Here is a 25,638-nt window from a genome sequence, read left to right as displayed (position 1 = left end):
CCGTATTCTAAGCAGAGCTCCTCATCGTCTTAACCGCACGTCGCGCATCTCACCTCAGCCGCTGCTGAGACTACCTTCGTCATGTACATCGATCTTGAGAAGCGCGCAATACGGTGTGTAACCATTTGCCTCTTCCAATGTCTTACGCGCCATCATCTCACAGCGACTGACGCCCAACGCAGCTGTTACTACCAAAACGGCCGCCGCTACTGCCAGCAGTACAGGTCGGCCTGGAGCGACTGGGCCCGCTGGGTCGTCCTAGTCGTCCTCATCGTCGGCTTCCTTCTCCTCTTCATCCTGTGCTCGTAAGCTGGCCACCTTCTCCACCCCCACTCCGTCGCATCCACTAACACCTCCACCAGCTGCATAACCGCGCGCCGCCGTCGCAAGGCCGGGCAGAATCCCTACTACGGTACCGGCTGGGCCGCGCGCCACGGCCCCGTGACCTACAACCCGAGCAGCACGACCGGCACGAACCCCTCCGGCACCTACAACGCGCAGCCGTACTACAACAACAACGCAACCACCGAGCACAACGCCGCGCCGCCCTACAGCCCGTCGAATCAGGGTTACTACGGCCAGAGCCAGGGATATGGCGGCCAGCAGAGCGGCATTGAACTGCAGGGTAGCAATCTTCAGAATCCGCAGCCGACGTATCAACCGCCGGCTGGGCCGCCGCCGGGGAAGCAAGGCTTCTAAGCGCCTTGTATACGGCAAGGGGGGACGTTAAGGGCAGGTGAGGTGGATGGTTGGGCGGCTTGTTGTAATATATTTCAGGACCAAAGGACACGGCTACGATACCAGCAGGGGCATGGGCGTTCGTCTGGGTTTCCTTGGATTGGGGTTTACTTATGGTGGGGGTTTTGAGCGAGGGAGGTATCATGATGCGTTTGCGGCTTGCTGGGCCGAGAAGTTTGTTCCAGGAGCGCGCGTCAAGAGCGGCTTCAAAATATGAGTTCTAACGTACTCTTCGCTTCTCGTCTGAAACGCTCTTTCGCAACCTGGCCATCCCTGGCCGCATCTCCATCTCATCAGTTACGGGAGGTCGTGGACTCAATCCTTCCTCTCCACTCCCTCTCTCTCGAACTTCCCCACCACTTTCCCTCCCATCATGTTTCACTAGCCCACCTTCCCCCCCGCTTGTCCTTGCTCCTCCGGCCTCTTCGCGCCGCTCAAGACATCATCCACCACCACAACCCCACAAAAGCCGTCCTCGACTCCTCTGCTGTGAGAGCCATGCCGCCGGTCAGGGTGCTGGCATCCTCAAGCCCCTATTTCCGCACCCACCCTTTCGCACCTCGCATCTCGACCCGCAGATTCAGCACCACAGTCGCGCGGCCGCCGTGCTCGCCCTCCCCTTCCCCCTAAGCCTCGTGGCAGTTATACCAACTGTTCAGGGCTACGTGGCAGCAGGGCTTGCTGGCTGCAGGCTCGGCTGCGGCGGTCAGAGATGCGTGGGATGGGGCGATTGCGTGCGGGAAGGAGAAGGGGGGTGAGGAGAGGGAGGAGGTGGGACAAGGGCGTGTGGTGGTGGAGGTGAGGGTGTAGTGGGTCTTTTGAGTCCGTGGACTAAGGAGTGGGGGGTAGCAGATTTGCCGGATCGTGGGCTGGGGAGTGGAAAGTGGGGCTGGGGATGGGCGGGTAGGGGCTGGGGGGCTGGGGGTTTGGAAGGTGGGAGGTGGGATGTGGGAGGGGAGGGATTTGGGCAAGGAGGTGGGAGTAGAGGAGAAGGGAGGAGGGGAAGATGGAGAGGGGATGCAGAGAGTGGGAGATGGTAACGGCCGGTGAGGGATGAAAGTGAATCATGGAGAGTAGGAGATGAGAAGTAACATGAACGATGAGAGATCTGTGAGGCGGAGGGTAGAAATGGAGAGGTGAGCAGAGAGGGTATGAGGCGAGCGATGAAAAGGTTAGAGTTGAGTGCCGCCACAGCGAAGGAGAAGGTGTAAGTGCGCGAAGCAGCAGACACATGGAATTCTGATTGAGAGATTCAGAGAAACAAAGCAACACCGAGGGCGAGAGTGGTGCGAGAAATGGACGAGGCATCCGGCAAGTATATACGCTCTGCACTGCTCGTGGACGAATTGGACGCTAGAGCATATGAACCAACTTGGAAGAAGGCGACCGCTGCAATATGCACAGTCTATATGGTATCGGCAACTGTAGTGACAGGCAGAAGACAACAAATAGGTATACTAAACAAAGGTAAGAGCCTTTCCGCGCTCTATCGAACCCTCCAAGCCCAACCCAAATCCCCGCAGGCCGCGCCGTTTAAGTCAATCTGGACCAGCAAGGCCCCTCGGCAGTCGCCCAAGCATGACCACTAAATTTTCAACACCGAAGACAAAGGAAGAACTAACAACCCGGTGCCCGCCTTGCCCTTTACCCTCCGTCCGTGAGCGGACGGAAGGAACAACCTACAAATGGCATGACGCCCTCGCGCTCACGAGCTCAATCGGCGCCGCGGTCGCGCCGCCGCTTACCGTAGCAAACAGCTGGTTAACCTCATCCTGGATCTTCTCGCCCTCTCTAAACGGATCGTACATGCGCTCCTTGATGTACTGATCCAGCTGCGCATCGTCCAGATGCCTGATCGCGAGCTCGCGATCCACTCCGCCGTCCTGCGCGGCGCGGATGACATGCCTGGTCACGCTAACGCTGACCTCACGGATGCGGCGGATATCTGGGTAGAGCCAACCTTGCTGGGTCTCGGACTCATTGAGGGAGGTGGCCAGACCGACGGCAGAGGCGTAGATCATGTCTTGGGTGACGGACACGGCTTTGGAGAGGATGGCGCCAAGCCCGATGCCGGGGAAGACGTACATGTTGTTGCCCTGGCCGGGCGTCAGGGACTTGCCGGCGTGCTCGAGCGTCGGGAACGGCGAGCCGGAGGCGAAGAGGCAGCGGCCGTCGGTGTGCTTGACGGCCTCCTCGAACGTGCACTCGGACTTGGAGGAGGGGTTCGAGAGGGGGAAGATGATGGGGCGGTCGTTGAGCTGTGCCATACGTTGTAGAATCTCTGCGTTGAAGGCGCCGCCGATGGTGGACAGACCCATCAGGATGGTGGGCTTGACGTAGTCGATGAGCTCTTCGAGCGACGTGATTTGCCTGCCTTCGTTGTCGTCGCGGGAGAAGTAGACTTTGTGCTCGGCTAGCCTGCCGCCGCGATCGTTGGTCACGAGACCCTGACGTGTGTTAGGATTGACACAACAGAAAGAGGACATAGATGAGTCCAGACTTACTTGCGAATCGACAAACCAGAACTTCCGCCTCGCTTCGTCCTCAGTGAGCCCCTCTTTGATGAAGAACTCGACAATTTGCTTTGCGACGCCCACACCAGCACTGCCAGCGCCAAGGAAAATGGCCTTGTGATCCCTGACGGGGATGCCCGCAAGCTTGACAGCGCTGATGATACCTGCGGTGATGACGGAGCCAGTGCCTTGAACATCATCGTTGAACATGGTGTAGGTGTCCTTGTACCGCTCAAGGGCGGGGAAGGGGTTCTTGAAGTCCTCAAACTGGATGACGATGCTAGCAAGAGTCAGTCGAAACATTCAGACACGTATTTTGAGCGCACTCACCCCGGCCACCTCTCGGTGAGCGCTGCCATCAGCTCATCCAGGAACTCCTTCTCCTCCTGAGGCGAGACCTTCTCCCGCCTGCTGCCCATGTAGAGCGGGTCCTCGCGGAGCGCCTTGTTGTTTGTCCCCAAGTCCAAGCACAATGGAAGCGTGCCCTCTGGCCTGATGCCGGCGCAAGCGGTGTACAGCGCTAGCTTGCCAACAGGAATACCCATACCGCCGACACCAAGGTCGCCAAGACCTAATATCCTCGAGCCGTCCGTGAGCACGGTGATGTCGACATTGTGGGGCCAGTTTTGGAGGATGGAGTACAGGTGGCCGCGATCTGAGTAGGATAGGTACAGGCCCTCGGGCTGAGTATAAAGTTCCGACCATCGCTGGCAGGCCTCGCCGACGGTGGGTGTGTATATTAGGGGTGTGATTTGCTAGCGTTGTAGCGCAATCAGTACCGGTCTATGAACTGCTGGATGCTAGATTGGCTCACCTTGACGTTCTGTGCCAGAAGGCGGTAGAACAGGTGGACGTTGGTCGCGCGGAGTTGAGTCAGATACTGCCACTTCTCAATGTTCGACGACTTCAATGCGAGTATGTTGAGGCCTAAGGTCCATGAGCATAGGGTCGATCAAGAGGCTTGCGGGATTGCTACATCTTTGCATCTGCTGCTCATGGCTCTCGACGGCCGGCGGGACCATGCCATATGTTCTTAGGTATTTGCGGACCTCAGGCGGGTTTGAGGTGTCATAGTCGCCGCTTCTGCTCAGGTTGTAAGCCATTGCTGTCGATTGGAGGTTGTGGTGTACTCACGTGGTGGTGAGGTGTCTTGTAGATATGGGCAGCTGGTGGTGCTGCTTGATGTTGGCCTGCGGTTGAGCCATTCCTACAGCGGATATGTGGATCTCTCTGGCAAGTGTGGTTGAGGACATGGTGACAGATCTGTTGAGGCGAGTGGCAGGATACGCGGGGAGCTTCCTGATCATGTGCTTGACCGAAGACATGTGCTTTGTTGCAACTTAAGTATTTGCGGCCTCGGACTCAGAAGAGGTCGGATCAGGCCTACAGATGGTCTGTGACTGGGAGCGGACACTATGGAAACGGGCGTCCGTCTAAAAGCGGATGCTTCCACAGTTCGAGAGGAGAGCCGGTCCGTAGATGTCCCATGCGGTAAGTAAGCCCCCGGAGTAAGATTGATGATATTGTGATGAGTGGCTTGAGGGGCCAAAGTCCGGCGGTTGAGTCTGATTCATGCGCATCTGATGCTCACACTGCAGACGAAAAAAGTCTCACCCAAATTTCGGACTGGGATGTTTCGGGCGTGTTCGCAGCCTCACAGGGCAGATCTGCTGCGGGACAGGGGCATCCGGTGCTTGCTATGCCGTTTCAGGCAACCAGCTACCCCTGTCGCACGAATCACTCCTGGCGTGGCTGCAGGGGAGCTGTTTCCAAAGACTCGGTGAGTCGGGAAAAGTCGGAGGGCGAGCTGTCGCGTGCCTCGAATTTCTGCTGTTTTGTGAGCACGGCTGGGGGAGAGGAGCGGCGCAGTCACGGCCAAGTGGAGTAAAGGCCGAGCGGGTACTCAGCCATCCCCAGAGCTTCTTCACGACCGGACACAAAGCCGCCTGGCGCTGGAAGATTCAATGGAGCCACACCCGCGTCTTTGCTGGCCATCCGGGCCATCTTCCCCCCACATTCTTGGTGTTTCCCATGGCGCGCACATGGCGACGCGACCGACGGTTTCGCGCCCGCAGATCGGCCGTTACGCCAAGTAGGCACGTGACTTGACGCGGCAGTCATTGGCTGCGGTGCCGCCTCCAACTGCAGTGATGTCAGCGCGACGGCATCGCGAATCCTTTCGAGTTGCTCCGCATTGGGGAAAACTCGAAATCAAGGCAGCAGCAGCAGCGTTGCCATCAACCTGGATGGTCAATTGAGCTCACTTTCTTTACACCCTTAGCTATTCCATTGTGCATAGGTAGAGTAGCTCGCTAGCTTGCTCGCTCACTGCCATCTAAAACACAATGTCTTCGTGCTTCGGATTCCGCAAGTCCAGGTCGGACGACCGCGAGCCTCTGCTGCCCCAGTATCGCGATGACACGGTCATGCAGCGGGAGCTTCATCAGAAGCTGCATACCTACCAGATGATAAGGGCCCTGGCCAAGGGGTACATGCCGTCCAACGAGCAAGTCATCATCAACCTCCGCACCCTCCTCGCCTCAGACATCCTGAACCCCGACAACCCAGACCTAAGTGATTCTGGCCGTCAGCTCGCCAGGTATGCGAAGCAATGGCTGCAGAAGTTCATCGAGCTGCTGCAGCACAAGAACAGCGAGGACCAGATCCAAGACTTTATCTGGTTCTTGACCAAGTCGAGGATCATAGTGGATGTGGACGACATTGCTCAGCGAGCTACGAAAGCGAAGGCTAAGGCAGACACAGCTGCTGGTAAGCAATGACACCGTGATCTAAAGACGCCAGCTAATGCATGCACAGCATACCGCAGTTTGCAGACCGTCGGCTCCCTCCTGCTCACCAACTCAGACTTCCGATTGTTCCTTGCGGATGTCAATGTCGTTGCACGTGAGGTGTTCAAGGACTCTGCATTCACACTGTCAAAGGTGGCCGAGGAGGCGGGAAAGAAGCTTGAGCCTTCTGAAGAGGAGCAGAAGGCGCTCAAAGAACCTGGTGCTGATTCCAATCTTCAACCTTCAGGCGAGGATCTTGGTAACCAGGTCGCCGAAGCGTCTCAGGTGGTGGGGAATGGAGCGGTTGAAGTTGCAAAGACGGCCAAGGATAGCCTGGCCGAGAAGCTTCAGGGTGACGAGAAGGAGACGCTGATCAATCGCTTGAAGCAAGCAGTACTCCGACTTAGGAAGCGACCCGACTACAATGACTCAGTCTCGACACTCTCGTTGCTTATCAAGCGCTATGCTATGGTCTACTCACGTGCGGTCAAGGACACCGTGGAAACAGCCGCGGAGGACATCCAGACAAACGAAGAGACTGATATTGCTCTGAAGAACTTCTGGACTTTCATCACCTCTTTTGGCGACAGGAGTGAATGGGAAGAGCTGGAGAGGAAGCTGAAGCAGGTGCTGTCTCATCGTGAGAATGATCCTGAATTTGAGAACCTTATGAACGATGCAGGCAACTCGCTCCAGGCGCTGTTGACCGACCCAGACTTCTTCGACCACGCCGACGAGAAGTTCAAAGAGCTAAGGGAGAAGGCCAAGGAGGTTGGATCCGACTCCTCCCTCCGCCAGGACATTGATGACTTCCTCGGTCAGGTCCAGGTCACTTTGAAATCCGTGGCACATGACGAGGATATCTCCGGTCTGCTCACAATTTCCAGCCGGATGCTGAACGTGTTGTCGCCCTCGGGCACCTATGTGAACGGCGACCTCTTCGCTGATGGCATCAACGTGTTCGTCCCGCTGCTCGTGCAAGCAATCCAGTACATCCCGATCCCACGTATTGAAGTCTCAACCCCAGACATTGATCTGCTCCTGGAGAACCTTATTATCGAGCCCGGAAAGACCGTGAACAACAGCTCCTTCCTACCGTACAAGCTCCGCGTCGAGACATACAATGACCTCGAGATCCGCAAGGCCAAGTTCCGCACTACGAGTAAGGTCACCTCCCTCGTTACCATCAAGATCGACGGCCTCTCCATGCGCGCAGAAGAGATCGGATTCTGGCTCCGCGCGCACAGCGGCATCCTCCGCCTCGCGGACGAGGGCATCGCTTCCTTCGCCCTCGACGAGCGCGGCATCGACATCCACCTCGATGTCGAGATTGGCAAGGAGAAGCTCGAGAAGATCCTCACCCTCAAAGCCGTCCGCGTCCGCGTCCACAAACTCTCCTACGACATGCGCAAGAGCAAGTTCTCCTGGATCAGCTGGCTCCTCAAGCCGATCCTCCGCCCCGTCCTTCGCAAGGTCATGGAGAAGCAGCTCGCCAACGCCATTGCGGACGGCCTGCATGCCGCTAACCGAGAGCTTCTCTATGCCAGGGAGCGTCTGCGCGCGACCCGCATCTCAGATCCGGACGACCTGCGGACGTTCGTTAGGGCCATCATGGCGCGCTTGCAGCCGGAGGAGGATCCGGATGTGTATACCCGTGTCGGTATTGCGCAGCCTGGCAAAGGCGTCTTCAGGGGCGTGTATGCGCCGGGCAGTATCGTTAAGCTGTGGAATGAGGAGGCGGCGCAGGCGGAGGAGCGAGTGCAAGATTACGAGAGGGGTGGGTGGAGGAACGATATTTTCGATGTGCATACGAGGATGATGACTTAGGATGTTTTGGTAGAAGGGGCAGAGAGAGAAAGGCGGGTCGGACTTACGGTCGAGCGGTTGGGAGGAGTAATTTCTACGAGACGGCAGACGAGGCTGGTCATACGAAAATGGTAGGTACAGTCCGGACAGAATCCAAGGCACGGGTCACACATGCATGGCGGCGTTTTGCTTCTTCCTGTATTGTCCGGTTTGCAACGTGTAACATGGCTCGCTGAACTCGTCACAAGAGAATCCATCTGATCTGCATTGCTTTCCCTCTCAGGTCCTCTTGTGATCACCTCCCAGGCCTTAGCGCACGAGTTCTCGCGATCGAACCACGCGGATACATTTCCGCCTGTCCGCCCGTCCGACCGTCCGCTCGTCCCAGCAGATGGACCAGGCATCTCGGAATCAGGTAGGAAAGGCAATCATTCAGGCGTTTCTCCTTCATCCCTAACTATACGTCTTGGGAAGCGCATCGCGGGAACCGGAGTGGCGGTACATACACCGACGGATTGCGACGGAGGACGCCGCGGAACTGGGAGCTGCGGGAACCCGTGTGGACATATTGGGCGGTAAGTTTTGCTACGGAAAGATAACTTGTTCACAACTGAATGAGCTTAGCCTGAGAGAAAAGAGTGAGATTAAACGGAGATTATCAGAAAATGGAGGGGCGGTTTGTAAAGTTGTTGTGTAGAAATGGGGGAACTGGTTCCTCGGGTTACAGTCTGTTTTTGAGCAGCGAGACAAGCAGTCATCAGAAGGGAACGGGTACTCTTGAACTTAGGAATACTCTCTGGCGCACTGGCGACAGTATGCTCCGCCAACCATCTGTTATGAAAGGGCCACTGAGCGAGCAAAAAAATGCGGCAACACAGCCAGCCAGCTCCCCTTATCGGTCCGAACAAGCCAAACTCCACTTCCAATGCTCCGTCCAGCCACCGCAAGCAATCCAAAGCCATAGTACATACGCCGACTAAAGCACGCGCACTCTCCCGCCCCTCACTGCGGGCCCCCCTCACTAACACCCTTCTCCCCCTTGCTAAACCATCCACTGATCCAACTCGCCCTGTTCGCCTTCGCCCTCGCCGCCGCCTCCGCCGCATCACCCTCCGACTTCTCCTGCACAAGCCTGAGCGGCCTGATCGTCTTCCCCGCCATGACCGCGCCGCCGGGCCGGTCGAACGAGCTGGCGAGACTGCGCGGCGGCGAGGGGGTATCGATCCCTATGCCGCTGTCGCTGTTGCTGTTGCTCACCGAATCAAGCGCGCTGTTGCTAGCCATAGACATCCTCTTCTCGTCGGCGGAAGCGCGGGGCACGCTGCTGGAGCGGGCGTTGCTTGCGCTGCTCGCGCTGGCGCCGGACGGGATGCGCGCCGCGGCCGCGGCGTTCGGCCCGAAGAACGAGTTCCGCGGCGAGACGATGCCGGGGCTTGTCGGGCCGGGCACGGGCGTCGTGGAGGGCGTGGGCCGGTACATGTTGTTGATCACCATGGCGGCGGAACTCACGAACTCGGAGTCTGCGCGCTGGTGGCCGCCCAGGCGGTGCGAGCGGGAGCGTTGGAGGGGGACGCGGGGGGCAGTTGCCGCGTCGGTGGTTGTGGTGGGCGCTTCGGACGCGGACATGGCGGACGCGGGGTAGGAGGGCGGGGGCATATAGCTGACGGGTCGAGGGCGTGGTTTGTTGACGCCTGTGGCGACGGACTTTGCGCGCTCGAGGAGGGACGGGGCGGTTGGGGGTGGGGGCGGGAGGGCTTTGCCGGTGTCTGGCGCCGGTTGTCTGTCTGTGACCGGATCATCTGACTTGTCGAGAATGGCCTCGTAGCCTTGGTATTGCAGTAGCCGGCCGATGATCTTGTTGATGTATGTGCTGAGGGCCTTGTTTTGCTCCTTGAGCGCGTTGAGCTCGTTCTCGAGACGGCGCTGGTTTTCCATGTCGGTTTCCGCTACGGTTGATAACTCGTCGGCTAGACTGGCACCCGGCCCTATACGTGATGCTGGGCGCGAGTCGGATCCTCGAGATGTGCCGCGTATGAAGTCTCCTCTTGTAAAGTCACCGTTTAACGTCTTTTCGCTGAGCAGTAGCTGGAAGCTCTCGTTTTCTTCCATCAACCGGGCATTCGTCATGCGTGTTTCTAGCACGATCTTCTCAAGTTCCCGCATGCGGCCACCGCCCATGTTCTCCATCTCTACTAGCTTTATCTGCGCTTCGGCGAGCTCGAGACGCAGTGACTCTATAACCTTATCTTTCTGCAGTATCAGCTTCGAGTTGTTCGTCGAGTTGCTGCGCTGTAATGACGCTGGCGGAGCGAAATGGCTGGGTTCCAGGCTTGATGAGGAGCTGCTACGAACGGGGCTCTGAAAGCTTGCTGCGACAAGTCAGTACAGAAAGTGGCTCTGGAATCATATGACAATAGATACATACAATGCCTTGACAAACGCCTCTCGTCATTTACCCCTGTCCGCGTCTCCCTTTCCGCCATGCCCTCTTTCAGCCGCTGTATGATCCCATGCAACTCCTCTTCCCGAGTCTGCGCGCTCTCCTTGTCTTTCATGGACGCCGCTCTTTCAGCCTCGTATATGCCCTCAAGCTCCCGCCGTTGTCTCAAAGATTCTCGCTGCTCGTTCTGCAAGCCCTCCGCCCGCTCCTCCTCCTCATGTAGCCGCTCTTCGAGCTTGGCTTGCTCGCCGATGGCATCATCTAGCCGGGACTGAAAGACTCCAATCTGCTTCTGATACTCTTCAGATGCGAGCTCTGCCTTCTTCAATCGCTCCCTGAGATCCTCCATTAATGCTGCCGTTGCCGCGCGGGCGTCTTCCTCGTCATCGTCCGGCGATGGATGTGGAATGTGGGCGACGCTTGAACTGGGGGAGGGTTTCTTTACGGCTGCTCTAGCAGAGACATGATTGCCGGTCGTCCCATGAACGGACTGCTTTCGTGGTATAACGCCGTTGGCAGAAGATGCCGAGGTCGCTGATGCCCGCGAAGGACTTCGCGCAACGACTCCTGGGGGCGGCGGTCTTTTGGTAGCGGTTGACATAGTGGCCAGCAACGGACTCGCATTCAGGCGTGATAGCAGGCAAGAACTGGGTGTTGGTAATATAATGGTAGGATGTGTAGCGCTGATCTCAGCCCCTCCAGCTAAGAATAGGACCGAGAAAGCGGCTGTGGTCTCGTTGGTGGCACGGCGAGGTACACTTTTGAAAAGGGATACTCCAATGTGTACCTTTGGACACTCAAAGCAAGGCGATTGCCAATAGGTAGCGTGTCATCGAGGCACATTCAGCACTGCGCCGTTTGCTGGAACCGGGAGACTGTTTTGGGCAAACAGGTTAGTTCCGTGGCACGGAGATTACACGCAGGTCCCCGCCATGAAATCTCCCTGGGGATGCCACTCGACTCCTGGTGGGCAAAGTCGTTGTCAGCGTGCCAACAGCCATGGCAGCGAACGGCATGTGAATATCTTCATCTCAACAAACTTGCAGCATTCGCGCCAACCAGTTGTTCAATGGGGACCTGTGGACCGTCTCTTCGACCGCAGGGGAGGATGCATTGGTCACATTGGTTGGTTCGCTTATTACACCACATACGGCTAGATTGACCCTAGCAGCCGCAGCCCCATCACCACCAGCGAAATCTCCATTTTCGAAAAACCGCAAAGCACCACGCACCGGAGCGCATAACACCTTCAGGAAGCAACACTCGAGATTTCCTGACGCGCAAAGATGGCACCAAAGAAGAGCAAGAAGACCGCCGACTCCATCAACAGCCGCCTGGCTCTTGTCATGAAGTCCGGCAAGGGTACGAACAGCCGGCCCTGCATTGGAAAGAGGATGGAATGCTGAAGCCCAATTCACAGTCACCCTTGGCTACAAGTCCACCCTCAAGACGCTCCGAAGCGGCAAGGCGAAGCTCGTCATCATTGCTGGCAACACCCGTAAGGATCGTCTGGACCCAAAGATTGCGCATCGTTACTCACGGCTATTGCAGCACCCCTCCGCAAGTCCGAGTTGGAATACTACGCCATGCGTAAGTCCCCCGGCTCTCCCACACTCCCTTGGGAAGGCGCGTCTAACAAGTCTGCAGTGTCTAAGACGAATGTCCACCACTTCGCCGGTAACAACGTAAGATATCACATTTCTTCATCACCTTCTCACAGCCCAACGACAAGATGTGCAAGCGTCTTTAGGGCTTACCCCGAGAAAGGGTCTTCTTGTAAGCCCTGGAGGGTAAACCGTCCCGGCTGACAATCAACCATATAGATCGAGTTGGGAACCGCTTGCGGAAAGCTCTTCAGGTGCAGCACGATGTCCATCTTGGACGCTGGTGACTCGGATATCCTGAGCGGAGCCACGGCATAGACGGCCGTTCTTGGGGATGTGTAGGAAGTTTGCAGGGAGATGGTGCAGTGCGTGTTGGGTCTGGCGTTAAGCCTCGCATCCAATTCTATCTTATCACAAGGACAATGTAAAAGCGCAATTGCCAACAAACGCGTGCTAGTATACTGGACCAAACGTGACAAACCAATGCAATCTATGCCATCCGGGTTTTCCAGCACTGATGTCAATCGAAAGTCAACATCGTCCCCCTTTAACATGCCTTATCTGCACTCAGTGCTTGGAAATCACTGCTTAGAAATGCATCGGATGTCTCGATCACGTGAGCTGTGCACGGACCTTTCGCCATCACCGCACAAATCCCACAAGACCTCGAAGACGTCAACCTCACTTTCAACACCGCTCAACTCCCACAGACGACATCCAACTACCTTCACAATGGCTCGCCGACCCGCTCGCTGTATGTACGCATCTGTCCAGTTGCGAGAACCTGCTAACGTGTGTTGAAGGCTACCGCTACTGCAAGAACAGTGAGGACGCTCCCAAACGACTCGAAAATTCAGCGCTAATTCCTTACAGAGCCGTACCCTAAGAGCCGCTTCAACAGAGGTGTGCCAGACCCGAAGATCCGAATTTTTGACCTTGGACGGTAAGCGCATCCTTTTAATATACGGATCAGCCGAAGAAGTTGTGCCGGGCATCGCAGAGAGCGGGACTTGGAGACAAAAGAGTTGGAGACCTTGTCTAGACATATCCCGCAAAATGGTCGCCGCGTACTCTTGTCGAGCCTAGGACGCTCATATGGATCCCGCTTACGACTTCTTCGGCTGGTCTCCGTTCATATTAGGAAGATTTACTGACGCAGAGAACAGCAAGCGCGCCAACGTCGACGAGTTCCCGCTATGCATCCACCTCGTGTCCAACGAGTACGAACAGCTGAGCTCCGAGGCGCTCGAAGGTCAGTCTCAGATCTGGGTCTCCCAGAACGGAAGCCATACAAATCGATACTCCTACTGACGCATTTTTACCAACCACAGCCGCCCGTATTTGTGCAAACAAGTACCTCGTCAAGGTCGCCGGCAAGGAAGGTTTCCATCTCCGCGTGCGCGCACATCCGTACCATGTCATCCGCATCAACAAGATGTTGTCATGTGCCGGCGCCGATAGGCTGCAAACCGGCATGCGCGGCGCCTTTGGCAAGCCCAACGGTACCGTTGCCCGCGTCAACATTGGCCAGATCATCCTCAGCGTGAGGACGAGGGATGCCAGTAAGTTTTTGCCTTTTTCTTCTCGGAACCAAGGAAAAATTCAGAACTGATGTGTTTGGTAGACCGCGCCACAGCCATCGAGGCCCTCCGCCGCTCGCAGTACAAGTTCCCCGGCCGCCAAAAGATCATCGTCTCCAAGAACTGGGGCTTCACGCCGCTCCGCCGCGATGAGTACGTCGCCAAGCGCCAGGAGGGCCGCGTCAAGGTCGACGGCGCCTACGTGCAGTTCCTGCGCAACAAGGGCCCGCTCGAGTCGAACATGAGGCGGTTCCCCGAAGCGTTTGACGTTGAGGCGTGAGCTTGGGATTGGTGGATTGCTGATGTAGAGGGGCCATGGATCATGATGGGCTTGGGCGTTTGCTTGAGAGGTTAGGGTCGTGAGTCCTAGAATCAAATTCACTGCCTGCTTGACGTGGGAATGCACTGCACATGATGTGGCTTCTGTTGGTCGAGTCTTGCATTTGCCGCCCCTAGATGCTGTCGGTTCACGTGATTGTCGCTCATGGAAGATTGCAGGTGGTTGTCTATTACTGTGATTGAAATTTGATATGGAGATGAATATATCGTACAACTCTGCGCTAACCGCCTCTTGCATTATTTCTGCCCGAGAAGACGACAAAGGAAACGGATGCCTATGCGCATGCTCATACTCATCCCCATACTCGTCGACAATCATTCTATCACTAAATGTAGCGCCAAATCTTCATGCAAACCGTCTACAGCCGCCCGCTCGTCCTGTAGTGAAGATCCATATGTCGTATGTCCAGCAAATCCCCTGCTAGAACCCATGCGCTCGAGCATGCAAGCCAACGCCAACTCCCATGCCACGCTGCACCAGCCCGAACTCTAAAGCCCCGTCGCTCCGCCTGTCATCATGCTCGCACGAATCTACTCCACGCGTCCAAAAAAAAAAGAGAAGAAAACCCCCCCCCCCCCACATCAAAACTCCGCGCCTCCTTCTCCTCGTCTATTCTGCTCGCACAACCCCCCTTCCTTCACCTCTACTCTAGCCACTCGTCACGCCTCCCCCCACACCCCCACCCCGCCCGCAGGCCCACTCCCCACACTGCCGCCCAAATCCCAATAGTTCCTACTGCTCCCGCTCTTCCTGCTCTTCTTCGTGCTGCGGCTCGCACAGCTACTGCTGCCCCCACCCACGAGTCGACTCCGCAGCACCGCCGCCGCCGCCGCATGTTGCTGGTGGTGGAAGTGGTGTCTGTGGCCCAAATCCCGCCTGCGGCCCGCGGCCGCGGCGGCGTGTTCAGTCGCGCGGGGCGCCAGGGGGTGGGTCTGCTTTATCAGGGCTGCGCGGCGGGCCGCGAGGGCCGGGGTCGTGGACGGGAGGGCGGTGGGCGAGGGAGATGGGGCCGGTGGGGCCGGGGCGGTGGGGAGGGAGCGGGAGCTGTATGCTGGGATTGAGGTGGCGGCGTTGGGGGAGGGGGATGAGGGCCGCGAGGAGAAGCGACGTGCGAGGAAGGAGAAGACCATTTTGACGTCCAGTTCGCGCTCCCAGTACTCGCGGGCTGCGGTGTCGGCTGCGGCTTGTGAGTTGGCGGGTTGAGGGTAGCTGGTGCTGGCGGCGGTGGCGGCGGTGGGCTCTTCTTCGATGCCCCACAGGGAGGCGTCGCTGTAGCTGGGTACCGGCTGATTCTGGAGCGTGGGCGCGAAAAGGCCGCCGCTTGCGGACATGGACGGGTAGATTGGTGCTGAGGACGGGGCGTTGGAGGCAATGTCTGAGGTTGTGGCATTTGCGGCTGGAAGGCCGGCGTAGGGCGCTGGCTCCTGGGCGCGGAGGTAGGTCGTGAAGGCCCCAGGATGCTCAGACAGCTGGTGCACTAGGATGCCGAGTTCGCGTGCTATACGCTCCAGCAGGCGGTGTTCCCAGGATTGCCCGGGGTGGATTGCAGGATTTTGGTCAGGTCGACTGCTCGTCTCCGCTGTTCCTGAATCAAGCGGGGCTGCTGATGGAGGCTGCGCTTCAGCTGGTAATGCTTCGCCGAAGATGACGGAAAGCAGGGTTTCGTCGATGCCGATGAGATCCCGTATGACCCTCCGCGTGAAGCGCTGCAGGAAAGATTCGCTTTCCACCGCTTGGTCTGTCGTCTGTGTTTCTGCAGCTTTCGCGGCAGCAGGGTTGGTCTTTGGGCTTGCTGCATCCTGTATCCCCGGATGCACACTGTCCACCCTACTCCTTCCAGCGCTGACCCTGCTCATCCTCCTCATCCTCCTCGTCTCCCGCTCAATCTCCTCCAGCAGCGCCTTGCTTTGCTCAACCCTCCACCTTTCAATCCTCTGCATCCTTTCGTCTTGCTCGTCGAATTCTTCCGCCTCCTCAAGCGCATCGAGCCTCCGCTGCACGCTGGACCGCCGCCTGCGCCTTACTCGCCGCGAGCCATGTCGCTCAAACTGCCACATCTGCTCCTGCATTGCCGCCGTGTTGGCCGGAAACGACCCCAAGCCGTCATGTGTGGGCAGTACCGTATCTCCACTCTGCTCCATCAGCCTCCTTGAGTGCCCGCTGTATTCGGACGGCTCATGGAAAGCATGAAGGCCATCGTCCAGACTGTCCAGCTCCTCGCCCTCGTCATCCGGGTCTGTGCCCTGACATGTGAGGTCATCGTCCTCGTTATCATACTGGTCTGAACGTGCAGCTGTTTCCAAGCTGCCGAAGTCACTTAGCCGCGACAGGCCTGCTGTACGGGGTGTGCGCTCGGTGGAGGTGGTGCGGGTGCGGGTGGTGGAGGGAGCGGCAATGGGAGAGAAGAGGATCCATTCTTGGGAGTCTTCGAGAGTGCGCTTTCGCTGCGGTGATGCGTGACTGGGTCCGGCTTCGACGGCTTGGGCGACGGGTGCGGAGACGGAGAACTGGCGGGCTGGTCGAGGCCGCTGCGGCTGCTGGAAAGCCATGGTAAAGCTGCTTGTCGGGGGCGTGCTGCTCCAAGCGCAGGCTTTATCTTAAGCACTCTACTGGCGTGCTTGTGTGGGAGACTAGGTACGAGTAGTCGGGCGGACGGAATAGGTCGAGGGGGAGCTACAGCGAAGCCGCGAATGCGGTCACTGAGTGAGCCTCGCGCAGGCCTAGGGATTCGGTCGGAATGATTAATCTGGAAAGGCAGGCCGCTCGAGTTTCGTATCAATGTGGTGACAGCGCGGAAGAAGTCGCGGAATAGCGGGATAGCGATGTCGCGATTAGACCTGGTGACCGTCTATCCAGCTCGCGCTAGCGGCAATGATGTAGATCGCTTGTTACAGACGCGGGAGGAGACAAAGGGATGCGGGACGGGAAGGAGTAGGCAGGAGCAGGCAAGGTCGGCAATATAACAACCAAGGATCACGATGTCAATAAAGGAGAGATGTTGGAACGTTGGGAAGAAAGGGATGGGACACTCCCCAGGCCGAAGCAAGGCTCACGAAGTCATGACTTGCGCGACATGCGGACATGTCTGGGATGTAGGCCACGCTTGGCACGGGAAGATAAGGCTTGATAGGGAGAGCTGGCTGCCACACGTCAACGTCCCGTAATGCGCCTGTCAGCCGCGCCGTCAGCCTTCTCAGCACAAGTCTGCACGAGTCTGCACACGGCTGCAAAAGACTGCAATCCATCATCGCAGCCCTGCCCGTCGTGCCCGTAAGGCGGCGGAGGGCGCTAGAAGCTGATCAAACACGCATCCACCGCTGCGCTGAGTCGGCGCGCGACACGGCATGGATGAGCACATCGTCTCCCGTCTTTGGGCCAATAGGGCCGCCGGTGGTCGTGGCTTGAAAGCGCCCTGTGGCTGCCTGCATCTCGCCCTGCCGCATATCGCTGAGACCAAGTTGCTCTCGAGCTGTTTGAAACACACACCAAATGTCATGGGAGGAAACCTGTTTGGTGTCTCGTGTGCAACGCGTGCGTGAAGCTGCCAGCCTGGAACGTGTCATGATTGAGAGTATTTGGGTAATGCAACTCTACCTTCCTTGTACCCCTTGTCTGCGCCCTGAATATCAACGGTATCTTGTTTGCAGTCTGTCCAAAAGCCCAAACACAAACTCCGCGCTACGTCCTGAGACGGCGGGATATCGAATGCCGTCTAGCCCACCTATACTCGTAGATGGTCTTGTAGCGAAAAGCTGCCATGGAGGATCTGAGGGCAAGCCCAAACCACGAGAACGCCAACCCCGATCCCAGACCGCTCAGGTCTCCTTCTGCGGCTCAGCGAGTCTCACTTTGGTATCCTCCCCACTCACCTCTTCCCCATCACCAGCCCCATCCGATACCCCCGCCCCCCCAGGTCCAATCCAGTTCCTGAGCCGACACTCCATGTTCCCCTGACAAACCCTCTGCCTCCCCAAGTTCTTGAACCTCGGCCCCAGCGGCCCCGTGACATAGTGATACTGGCCCGCAAACCGATACTGCCGTGGATCAGACAGCGGATAGAACTTGTCGCCCCAGTGGCCGCTGAAGTAGAACCAGTTGGTCGGCGCCAGCGGCGTGCGCGTCGAGGCGCGGAGAGTGTCGTTCAGATAGTCGTACGTGTAGGCGTGCGTGTTGAGGAGGGGGTCCCATAGGGGACCACGATCGGTTTGATCATGCAGCAGGCCCCAGGGGAGAACGTAGGGATGTGCGCCGGGAGAGGCGTACATTGCGTGGGTCCCGGTTGCTATGTAACCTACAGGCTGTGCGGGAGTCAGTTCTAGGTTGGCGTGTCTTGCGAGCGGTCATACATACGCGTTTGCCGATTTTCTCCACGGCGTCGTACGTATACGCTTGGCCGAGGTTGTGCTCGCTCCAGAATATGGCTTTGGGCTCGCCGTTCTGGAAGCGGATGACGGAATGCTCCCAGTCGCCGACGTGGTTGCCGAAGCGCACGTTTAGGACGACGTTGCCAAGGTTGTAGCTGTAAAAGTAGAACCAGAACGCGTCGGTGACGTTGTTCCCTTTGTCGACGACAACCAGGACAGCTGGGGCATCGCTTCGGCCGCCTGCAGTCCTTCTGTCCACTTGCCGCTCTTGTGATCGCTTGCGGCCGGTGTGATCGGTCTGTTCTTCTTCCTCACGATCGATAGGTATAGGGACCGGTGATCCTGCTGGCAATGGTCGTACACCGCCCTTATCCTCAGTATCGCCGACACCAACATTGTACCATGTCTCATCTGCGCCGTCGTGTGGCAGCTCCTTGTCTGGCCATTCTCGGCCTGGCGAGTGCTCATCGTCGTCGCCGTCTCCCGAATGCGGTGTGCTCGGAATGTTCTGCTCTCCACCTAACCAGTCAGGTCGGTCCTCCACGTTGTCGACGCTTTGCAGATATGTCCAGCGGCCATACTTGTTGAGACTGTCAAGGTCCGTCAAGTTGTGGCTGGGCTCTCCGTATATCGGCGTGTAATTGCGGTACGGCCTTGTGTGTAGCAGATGCTCTGCGATGTCGCAAGGCCAGAACTGCTCGCCGGAATACAGGTGTACCAATGGCGCGTAATCAAACACATATTTGGGAATCTTCCGAAGTACACGCTCGTCTTGCGACCAGTCTTCAGGTCGCGATTCGCCGCTGATCCAGAAATCACTGAGATCCATCTCGTCCTTAGTCCGGGCACCGCCGAGCAGCCCTTGCTTTCCAGCCTCTATCTCGTTCGAGGTCTTAGAAGTCCATCCCTTCCGACTCAGGTGTGATGCGCCGCAAACGCCAAACCACTTGCACGCTTTTCTATCTACCCAAGAGTTCGAGCTCGCAATCCAGCGTACCTCTTGTGCTCCCTCCAAGGGAGGAGGTCTAGGGCCTAAATTTTGATAGAGGCCAGAGATGGTCGCTAGGCTAATGAGTGTAGAGACGATGGCGCAGGGAAGTCGCCGGCCCCTCAACCTTGGCATGAGAGGGCAGTCTGGGAGGGTTTCGGCGTTGGAAGCGTGATCCTGTCTACTTTTCTCTTCGATCTGGTAAAGTAGTTCTTCCGGCAATGCTACTGAGCGCGAAGGATCGCTTTGCGTGGGGTGGACGCCTGGCGCCGATACGCAGGAAGGGATATTCTTGCTTTGGGAGGCTGAGAGTAAACTGGTACTCCAAGGTGATAAGGACGGAAGATGGAAAGCGAATGTCGCGGAAGTCGACGGAGGAACGAGCGGTACCTGACCGCCATGATGCTGTAAGGCAGGCACTAAAACAGTCAAGGGCGTGTTAGCATAACCACGTCTAGTCAAACAACCGATTGTGACGTGTGTTGCCCATACTGATGAAGCTTGGACCTTGTCAGCCGAAGAAGCCGAAAGTTTGTGAATTCCAGCTACGACGGAGCAGGTTCCGATAGATACCTAGGCAGGCGACGGCTTCCTTCGATGGAAGAGCGGGAGCGCCGGATGGTCGACACGTAGAAGAGACCGGAGCATCGCAGCTATCAGGCTTTCAGCGAGTGGAGCGAGCACACATGCAAGGTGCGGAGCCCTGGAGGTGAGGAAGTGAGGAAGTGAGGAAGTGATGATGACAAGGGAGGAGGGAACACACTGCAACACGCGCAAGGCGGAGACAGCTCAGTGGTAGAGATCGACAGTGCTTGTGCAGTGCATCAGGCCGCGCAATACCGATCCATGTTCATGTGCTTGTCGCCGATTGACTATTGAGTAAACTGACGGCCAAAGGTCTAACAGATAGGTTTGTCTTTGCGTTGAGCTTGCAAGGCAGCGCGATCACCGTATCCCAGTGCCTGGATTGATGCTTTCGAGGAGCAAGCTGTGCGTCATCGTCATCAAAGCTGACACCGGTTGAGATCCATGGTTTCAGGTTCAGCCCTACACGCTTCGACCCTGTCTCCCTGTCAGCCCAGCCAGTCCGAAGCTTGAATCTAGCGGCTTGACGATCAACCCATGGAATCCTCGGTGGCCGCAGGATTTGCCTAACGATCCACATCCGGTACTTCGGATGCGGCGCTGATGGATATCCGGAAACGAAGTCATCTCGTGATGGACGCACAGACCGTAAGTTCACGACACTGATCGGATCAAGAGCTTTCAACAGCAACCAAGAACTGCTTTTCCAGCGGTGCCGTCTCGTTTGAAGAGCCATGGCGCAAGCCGTCTTTGCGGATGAGGAAGATGAGTGGGAGTATGAGTACAATCCTACAGAGACAGAGGTGAGTGCGAGCCTGTGATGTATTCACCACCACGCTCATATGGCAAGGATTTCTACGTGACTGTCGACCTTACAAACACTCCAGCTGCAAGTACGAAGAAAAACGCACCCAAGAACCCTTTCCCGGATCCCAGGGCCTCGAGAGCCCAATCTCGAACGCAGCAACAGGAAGAGACAGCAACAGGTGACCAAGAGCAATCAGCATCACCTTCCCCGGATGCCCCAGATCAAGCACAGGATGAAGCACAAGCCGCTCCTACGGCAGCCGCTGAGATACGGCCGTCCATTGAGCACGCAGCGAATAGCGATCCTCAGGACCGCATCCAGGTTCTGGACTTACATGGACCGAATCCACTGATCAACTACCAAAATCAACTTTACAGCTGCCGCTGGGCCAACAGCATCGGCACAGACATGTTCTTTGCGAAGTCCACGGATGCAACCGATCAGAAAGTGCTGCGCTCACTAGCTACTCACGATCTTCTTGGCATTGGCTCAGCAAAGCTGGTCGCTACCAGCGCGCATTTGCAGCCGCGGCAATCTGCGAAGAGGCAGCGGCAGGATGGAGATGCAGAGCAGCCAGCTGTTGGGGCAGATGCTGATGTCAGTGATGCTACGGGCGTTGTTCGTGCAGACGAGGCAGCGAGAAGAAAACAAGCTAGATTCCTTGAGAGGCTGGATGCTGTCAAAGCTAGAAGAGGCCAAAGTGGTTGAAAGCAGCTGGATATGATGAGCAAAATTCGCTGTCCGCTCTAATAGCGCGGCTCTTCCGGCACAATCGGATCCCAGACGTGCGGCCATCCGCTGAGTGAGCCATGAGATCCAGGAACGGATCTGGGAGAAGGATTTTATCAACAACAACTTGACTTAATCTGGCGTCGTGGAGACCAACTGACGCACTCCGGTTCGTTACTGGGCTTTCAGGTCACTTAATTGGCCTTCTACTCAATCTTTCAATGTTCTACGTCCTCCACAAAGTATGCTTCGCAACCGGACGCAACGCTAGTCTTGTCCGCCGTATCTGAAGGCAAACGTCGGCTCTCTGACGCACTTACAAGTGACTGAATCATGTCCTGGAGTAGTCCCTAAAGATGCAAGAATTCCAGTCCGATCCATGACATTCGAGCACACCGAAGACATTCGCAGGCCTCACTCAAAGTATTTTGGAAGGACGGCCCACACTCCGCAGGCCCAGGTGCCTTCCTTAACATCCAATATGTCCTGGTGACATTGGAAAAACTCCCGTTCACCGTGGGCGATAAGGGGTTTCTGAAGGTATGTATGCCAGTCTCTGCAAGAAGGGATATCATTCAGGCTACTACCAAGATTTCACTGTCGTTCAGAACGGAGGTTTGAGATGTAGAGCCATACAGCGAGCACTCATGTGCGGCTAGAGGACAGCAGAGCCTAAGATCGAGCCGCAATCGAAGAAGTGCTACTTGGGGAGTGTACATCGCCGGCTTCCTCGCTTTACGCTTCATATCCGCTGGTAGTGGTTGCGTGATCGGTGTAGAAGCGGTCCCAGTCTATATCCTTGACCTATGGAGCCTTGTTACATCTCATCGTCCGAAGCACGTCGTTCGATGTCTGAGTTCTAGCCGATGGCGAAATATCAAAGAGGCTAATCCTACCATACGCGTCTGGTATTGTCACTAAAATAGCCTCACCGCTGGACATCTTCCGCCATCAATGGGTTGTATATGCTTGGATCTCCAAACCCTTTCAAACTCGAAGGTCACCGTCGAATGTGGTTCCTGTTTGCGAACTCTACATATATACAGCGGCGAGTACACTAGAGCGAAATAGGCATGGCGTTGGGCTACCGCCAGCTACACAGCAGCCTGAGGCACTATCGGACCTCGGAGAGCCGTCATCGTGTTGCACCACGTCACCGCAAGAACGAAACGCGCTGAAGTCTCTCTCTCCCCCTACTCCTACAGCAAGCTCTCTCTTATACCTCTTCCACTTCAGCTACTGCTCATCCTCAAACCAAGTCGTTTTAAAGCCCACGGTCATCCAACGCAGCGCTCTGCGCATTCTCACCCGCAAACATGCCTACCTACGGCAGCCAAACCTCCAACACCCTCCGCCCCGGCCGTCTCCTCCTCACCTTCGTGGGTCTAATGACAAGCTTCGCCTGCTTCATCGCCGACTGGAACGAGACGCACATCTACAACCCGACCTGGCCGCCGCACGCCAAATTCCACAACGGGCAGACCATGAGCATGGGGCTGCTCCTCGGCCTCGCAACGCTGTGGTACACCTACCGCCCCGTTGGCTCCGCCAGCCGTGTCGACAGGATCCGCAAAGACGTCAAGGAGGGCGACGCGAGGAAGCAGTGGGCGCTGGAGGTCGAGAAGCAGAAGGAGAGGATGAGCTTGGACACGGCGGCTGTGCTCGCGAGTCTGTATTGGATTACGCAGCTCATGGCTTTTGCGTACCCGGATGTGGCGGCTGTGGATCCGCCGGGAGATCCGAACGCGCTGCCAGTCCAGCTTCCGATTTCGGGGGTGCTGCTGGCGTGCACAGGGTTGGGGTACTGGCTGGAGGCGCAGCGTTTGAGTGCATAGATCAAGAGTCGAAGGAGTGACATTTGGGTTAGTGAGATTGTATTTGCTCGCCGTAACAGGAAACGGCAAGCCGCTCGTGTCATCTTCCTTATGCAGCGGCATGGTCAACCCAAATCATGGGGGTCGTCTTCAGGAACACTACAAGATTGGGCTGGCCACGTTGCCGGGTAGTAGATGAAAGGCGTCGGCAGGAACCGCACCGTCAGTGTCAGTATGTTTGATGAAGATGGGGGGAATAGGAGGGACGTGTGAGGCTTTCTGTTTGGAAGCAGCGACATAGCGGTTCGGCATGGCATGGTGCTACTTTTGGACACAAGGAGGAGGTGATGCCAGTAGTCGTCGCGTTGAACAAGCTTCATAAGATACCATCTATCACGGCTTGAAGGCTAGAGATCCTAAAGTCATTTCCCGATTCAGATGGCCACTCATGCCGTCATTAGTCCTTGTCTCACTTCCGTATAAATACTTATTGATCATAGTATATATCCGGTTCGTCCCCGTGCTTTTCTCCCACTTCTTCCATTGTTGGTCGGTACTTTGGATACTTACCAGGTTCTTGACGTGCGCCACAGGTTGCTTTCAATGTGCCTCCTTAGCATTTGGCCTATCGTGCATCAGTACACGTACTTTTGACCGGAAGAGCAAGCAGTCGCCGTTTTCTCGACCCCGATCTAGGTCTCTTTCGACGGTTCGTCTTTAAGTAAAGTTCTGACCATCATACTTTATAACTGCAGAACGAGCGCAAGCGCATTTCTACTGGATTGTTGACTAGTCGGGGAGCCGCTGAAACGTGCTTGTATGCTCCAAGAGGGTCGAAGCGGCCTCAACATACATACCTGTGCCAACGCGGTCCTTGTAAAGTATATTGGAGGCAACACATTAAGCTAGCCTAGAGCCGTGACGAGTGTTTGCTGGCCCAATATCTGGCTAAACCAGCCGGCATGTAACGGAGATACTAGAATTCGTTTATCTTTTAGAGGTTGCTGTAAATTTAGCCGTCAGGTCGGCCCGTGTCTAGTCACTCAGGTGCATGGCAAGAGGGATAACACGACTCTGGGAAGGGACCTCGACAGTGTGCTCACGTTTCATTCGAGGAAGTCAGAGTTCCGTATCGAGGACAGCGGTGGGCAACGAGGGCTCAAGACTGCGAAGGAGCATTGGGCCAATCTCTCATAAAGCCTTGCTGTGCGTCTGCAATACCTTACCTTGTTGAGAGCTTCTGATCCGTGTGGGTCGAGATTCAGTGTTGACAGAAACAATCCTCTCAGTCGCTACACAGATTCAAACAAGGCCGTAGTAGACCGTGGTTGACAACTCTGGACTCAAAACAACCTACCTCGGACTACGCGCCAGTACAGAGCATCGACCTGTCTTTCCCGTGGGCTTCTCTACTCATGAACAGTCGCATACTTCGACAGAACAGGTGACACTTCACAACACACTCCAAGAACAGGCCGACCAAGGCTGCGAAACAAGCCTTGGCCCAGGGTGGGCAAGCACGGCATGCACACAGCAACCCGCACAGTAAAGACTGCCGGTATGGTTTGTTCAGGAGATCGTCTCAGAATTCTTGATATATTGAACACGAGAACCACTCCTCAGCCACCACGCTGCAAGAGCCCAACGCCTGGAGGCGCGGCCCTATCTTGGACTTTTGAATCCATTCGTCTCCGCTAGGTCGAACCGAATTACAAACATTTATGCGACAAGTTGCACAATACCGCCGGCCTCTTTGATCTTGCGCTCTGCATCACGAGAGCTTTTGAACAGTTAGACGACGATGCGGGAGAGGCTGGAACGCGGGATGGACTTACAAATACCGTGCTCTTACGATAATCGGGACTTCTGGGAGGCGCCCCTTGCCCTGCAGCGGTGTGTTAGTAAATGGACTAGATCAGAGCCCCATAGACATGTCTTGATGCCAAGCGAGATGTGGACAAAACTTACGAGGACTTTGCTGTAGCCTAGCGAAAGCAGGTCGAGGACAGGAGCCTTGTCGCCTTTCTTCTCGAGGTACTCGTCACGCTTCTCGGCGGGGACGAGAGACCAGAGCTGCAATAGATACCGTCAGATGATTGACAGTAAAGGTCTTGGTTGGAACTCGACTTGCCTTGTCCAAGTTGATGGTCGGCTTCCAGAAATGTGTGGTTTGGCGGTGGACTGTAGAGGTATGTGTTAGATCCGGGATTGACCGTAACGAGCTGGGTTTACGTACAGTATCGCATGCCGACCTTGCCGAAGTAACCGGGATGGTATTTGTCTAAGTTGGTCCTGTGCTTGTGTTAGCTGACAAGTTCGTTGTATGCGCTTAATCGAAAGCAGGAAAGGCTTACCTGTGGTGGTGCTGACCACCGGCCATACCCCTACCACCGGGGTGCTTCCTGTCTGTAAAGCGTTAGAACTATCCTTGCCTGAGGTTGAAGAATTGACGTGTAATAAGTGTCCAAGCGCGGAATGCTGCACACTGAGTATCGAAGTCGAGGACCGCAGAGAGACGTGCACGACTGCCTCGACAACAT

At 56.5% G+C, this 25,638-nt stretch overlaps 11 protein-coding genes across 11 annotated transcripts; 6 read left to right on the top strand and 5 right to left on the bottom strand.

The window, feature by feature from the left end:
- Nucleotides 1-81: 81 nt before the first annotated feature.
- W97_03113 (uncharacterized protein) lies at nucleotides 82-699 on the top strand (the record flags this gene model as incomplete). Its single annotated transcript, XM_007781012.1, has 3 exons — nucleotides 82-113; nucleotides 183-305; nucleotides 363-699. 3 exons carry the CDS (start codon nucleotides 82-84, stop codon nucleotides 697-699), a joined length of 492 nt encoding a protein of 163 aa, XP_007779202.1.
- A 1,718-nt stretch (nucleotides 700-2,417) lies between these two features.
- Nucleotides 2,418-4,504, bottom strand: W97_03112 (uncharacterized protein; the record flags this gene model as incomplete). Its single annotated transcript, XM_007781011.1, has 6 exons — nucleotides 2,418-3,185; nucleotides 3,243-3,531; nucleotides 3,582-4,006; nucleotides 4,066-4,178; nucleotides 4,228-4,334; nucleotides 4,386-4,504. 6 exons carry the CDS (start codon nucleotides 4,502-4,504, stop codon nucleotides 2,418-2,420), a joined length of 1,821 nt encoding a protein of 606 aa, XP_007779201.1.
- Nucleotides 4,505-5,596: 1,092 nt separating this feature from the next.
- Nucleotides 5,597-7,867, top strand: W97_03111 (uncharacterized protein; the record flags this gene model as incomplete). The annotated part of the gene is made up of 2 exons (XM_007781010.1): nucleotides 5,597-6,020; nucleotides 6,069-7,867. 2 exons carry the CDS (start codon nucleotides 5,597-5,599, stop codon nucleotides 7,865-7,867), a joined length of 2,223 nt encoding a protein of 740 aa, XP_007779200.1.
- Nucleotides 7,868-8,848: 981 nt separating this feature from the next.
- On the bottom strand, nucleotides 8,849-10,887 carry W97_03110 (uncharacterized protein; the record flags this gene model as incomplete). Its single annotated transcript, XM_007781009.1, has 2 exons — nucleotides 8,849-10,215; nucleotides 10,272-10,887. The coding sequence occupies 2 exons, from the start codon at nucleotides 10,885-10,887 to the stop codon at nucleotides 8,849-8,851; spliced, it is 1,983 nt and encodes a 660-aa protein (XP_007779199.1).
- A 685-nt stretch (nucleotides 10,888-11,572) lies between these two features.
- W97_03109 (60S ribosomal protein L30) lies at nucleotides 11,573-12,208 on the top strand (the record flags this gene model as incomplete). The annotated part of the gene is made up of 5 exons (XM_007781008.1): nucleotides 11,573-11,648; nucleotides 11,707-11,784; nucleotides 11,838-11,876; nucleotides 11,934-11,971; nucleotides 12,110-12,208. The coding sequence occupies 5 exons, from the start codon at nucleotides 11,573-11,575 to the stop codon at nucleotides 12,206-12,208; spliced, it is 330 nt and encodes a 109-aa protein (XP_007779198.1).
- Nucleotides 12,209-12,622: 414 nt separating this feature from the next.
- W97_03108 (60S ribosomal protein L10-A) lies at nucleotides 12,623-13,750 on the top strand (the record flags this gene model as incomplete). The annotated part of the gene is made up of 6 exons (XM_007781007.1): nucleotides 12,623-12,644; nucleotides 12,694-12,714; nucleotides 12,764-12,833; nucleotides 13,057-13,142; nucleotides 13,222-13,452; nucleotides 13,515-13,750. 6 exons carry the CDS (start codon nucleotides 12,623-12,625, stop codon nucleotides 13,748-13,750), a joined length of 666 nt encoding a protein of 221 aa, XP_007779197.1.
- Nucleotides 13,751-14,469: 719 nt separating this feature from the next.
- Nucleotides 14,470-16,359, bottom strand: W97_03107 (uncharacterized protein; the record flags this gene model as incomplete). Its single annotated transcript, XM_007781006.1, has 2 exons — nucleotides 14,470-14,861; nucleotides 14,919-16,359. 2 exons carry the CDS (start codon nucleotides 16,357-16,359, stop codon nucleotides 14,470-14,472), a joined length of 1,833 nt encoding a protein of 610 aa, XP_007779196.1.
- A 1,266-nt stretch (nucleotides 16,360-17,625) lies between these two features.
- Nucleotides 17,626-19,297, bottom strand: W97_03106 (uncharacterized protein; the record flags this gene model as incomplete). Its single annotated transcript, XM_007781005.1, has 2 exons — nucleotides 17,626-18,108; nucleotides 18,161-19,297. 2 exons carry the CDS (start codon nucleotides 19,295-19,297, stop codon nucleotides 17,626-17,628), a joined length of 1,620 nt encoding a protein of 539 aa, XP_007779195.1.
- A 1,184-nt stretch (nucleotides 19,298-20,481) lies between these two features.
- W97_03105 (uncharacterized protein) lies at nucleotides 20,482-21,263 on the top strand (the record flags this gene model as incomplete). Its single annotated transcript, XM_007781004.1, has 2 exons — nucleotides 20,482-20,550; nucleotides 20,598-21,263. 2 exons carry the CDS (start codon nucleotides 20,482-20,484, stop codon nucleotides 21,261-21,263), a joined length of 735 nt encoding a protein of 244 aa, XP_007779194.1.
- Nucleotides 21,264-22,600: 1,337 nt separating this feature from the next.
- W97_03104 (uncharacterized protein) lies at nucleotides 22,601-23,119 on the top strand (the record flags this gene model as incomplete). The annotated part of the gene is made up of 1 exon (XM_007781003.1): nucleotides 22,601-23,119. The coding sequence occupies one exon, from the start codon at nucleotides 22,601-22,603 to the stop codon at nucleotides 23,117-23,119; it is 519 nt and encodes a 172-aa protein (XP_007779193.1).
- A 1,698-nt stretch (nucleotides 23,120-24,817) lies between these two features.
- On the bottom strand, nucleotides 24,818-25,478 carry W97_03103 (60S ribosomal protein L27a; the record flags this gene model as incomplete). The annotated part of the gene is made up of 6 exons (XM_007781002.1): nucleotides 24,818-24,878; nucleotides 24,934-24,983; nucleotides 25,067-25,171; nucleotides 25,221-25,279; nucleotides 25,335-25,390; nucleotides 25,453-25,478. 6 exons carry the CDS (start codon nucleotides 25,476-25,478, stop codon nucleotides 24,818-24,820), a joined length of 357 nt encoding a protein of 118 aa, XP_007779192.1.
- Nucleotides 25,479-25,638: the final 160 nt, after the last annotated feature.

Source organism: Coniosporium apollinis (genome assembly GCF_000281105.1).
Source record: "Coniosporium apollinis CBS 100218 chromosome Unknown supercont1.12, whole genome shotgun sequence".
Taxonomy (NCBI): domain Eukaryota; kingdom Fungi; phylum Ascomycota; class Dothideomycetes; genus Coniosporium; species Coniosporium apollinis.
This window is presented reverse-complemented; position numbering and strand designations above follow the sequence as displayed.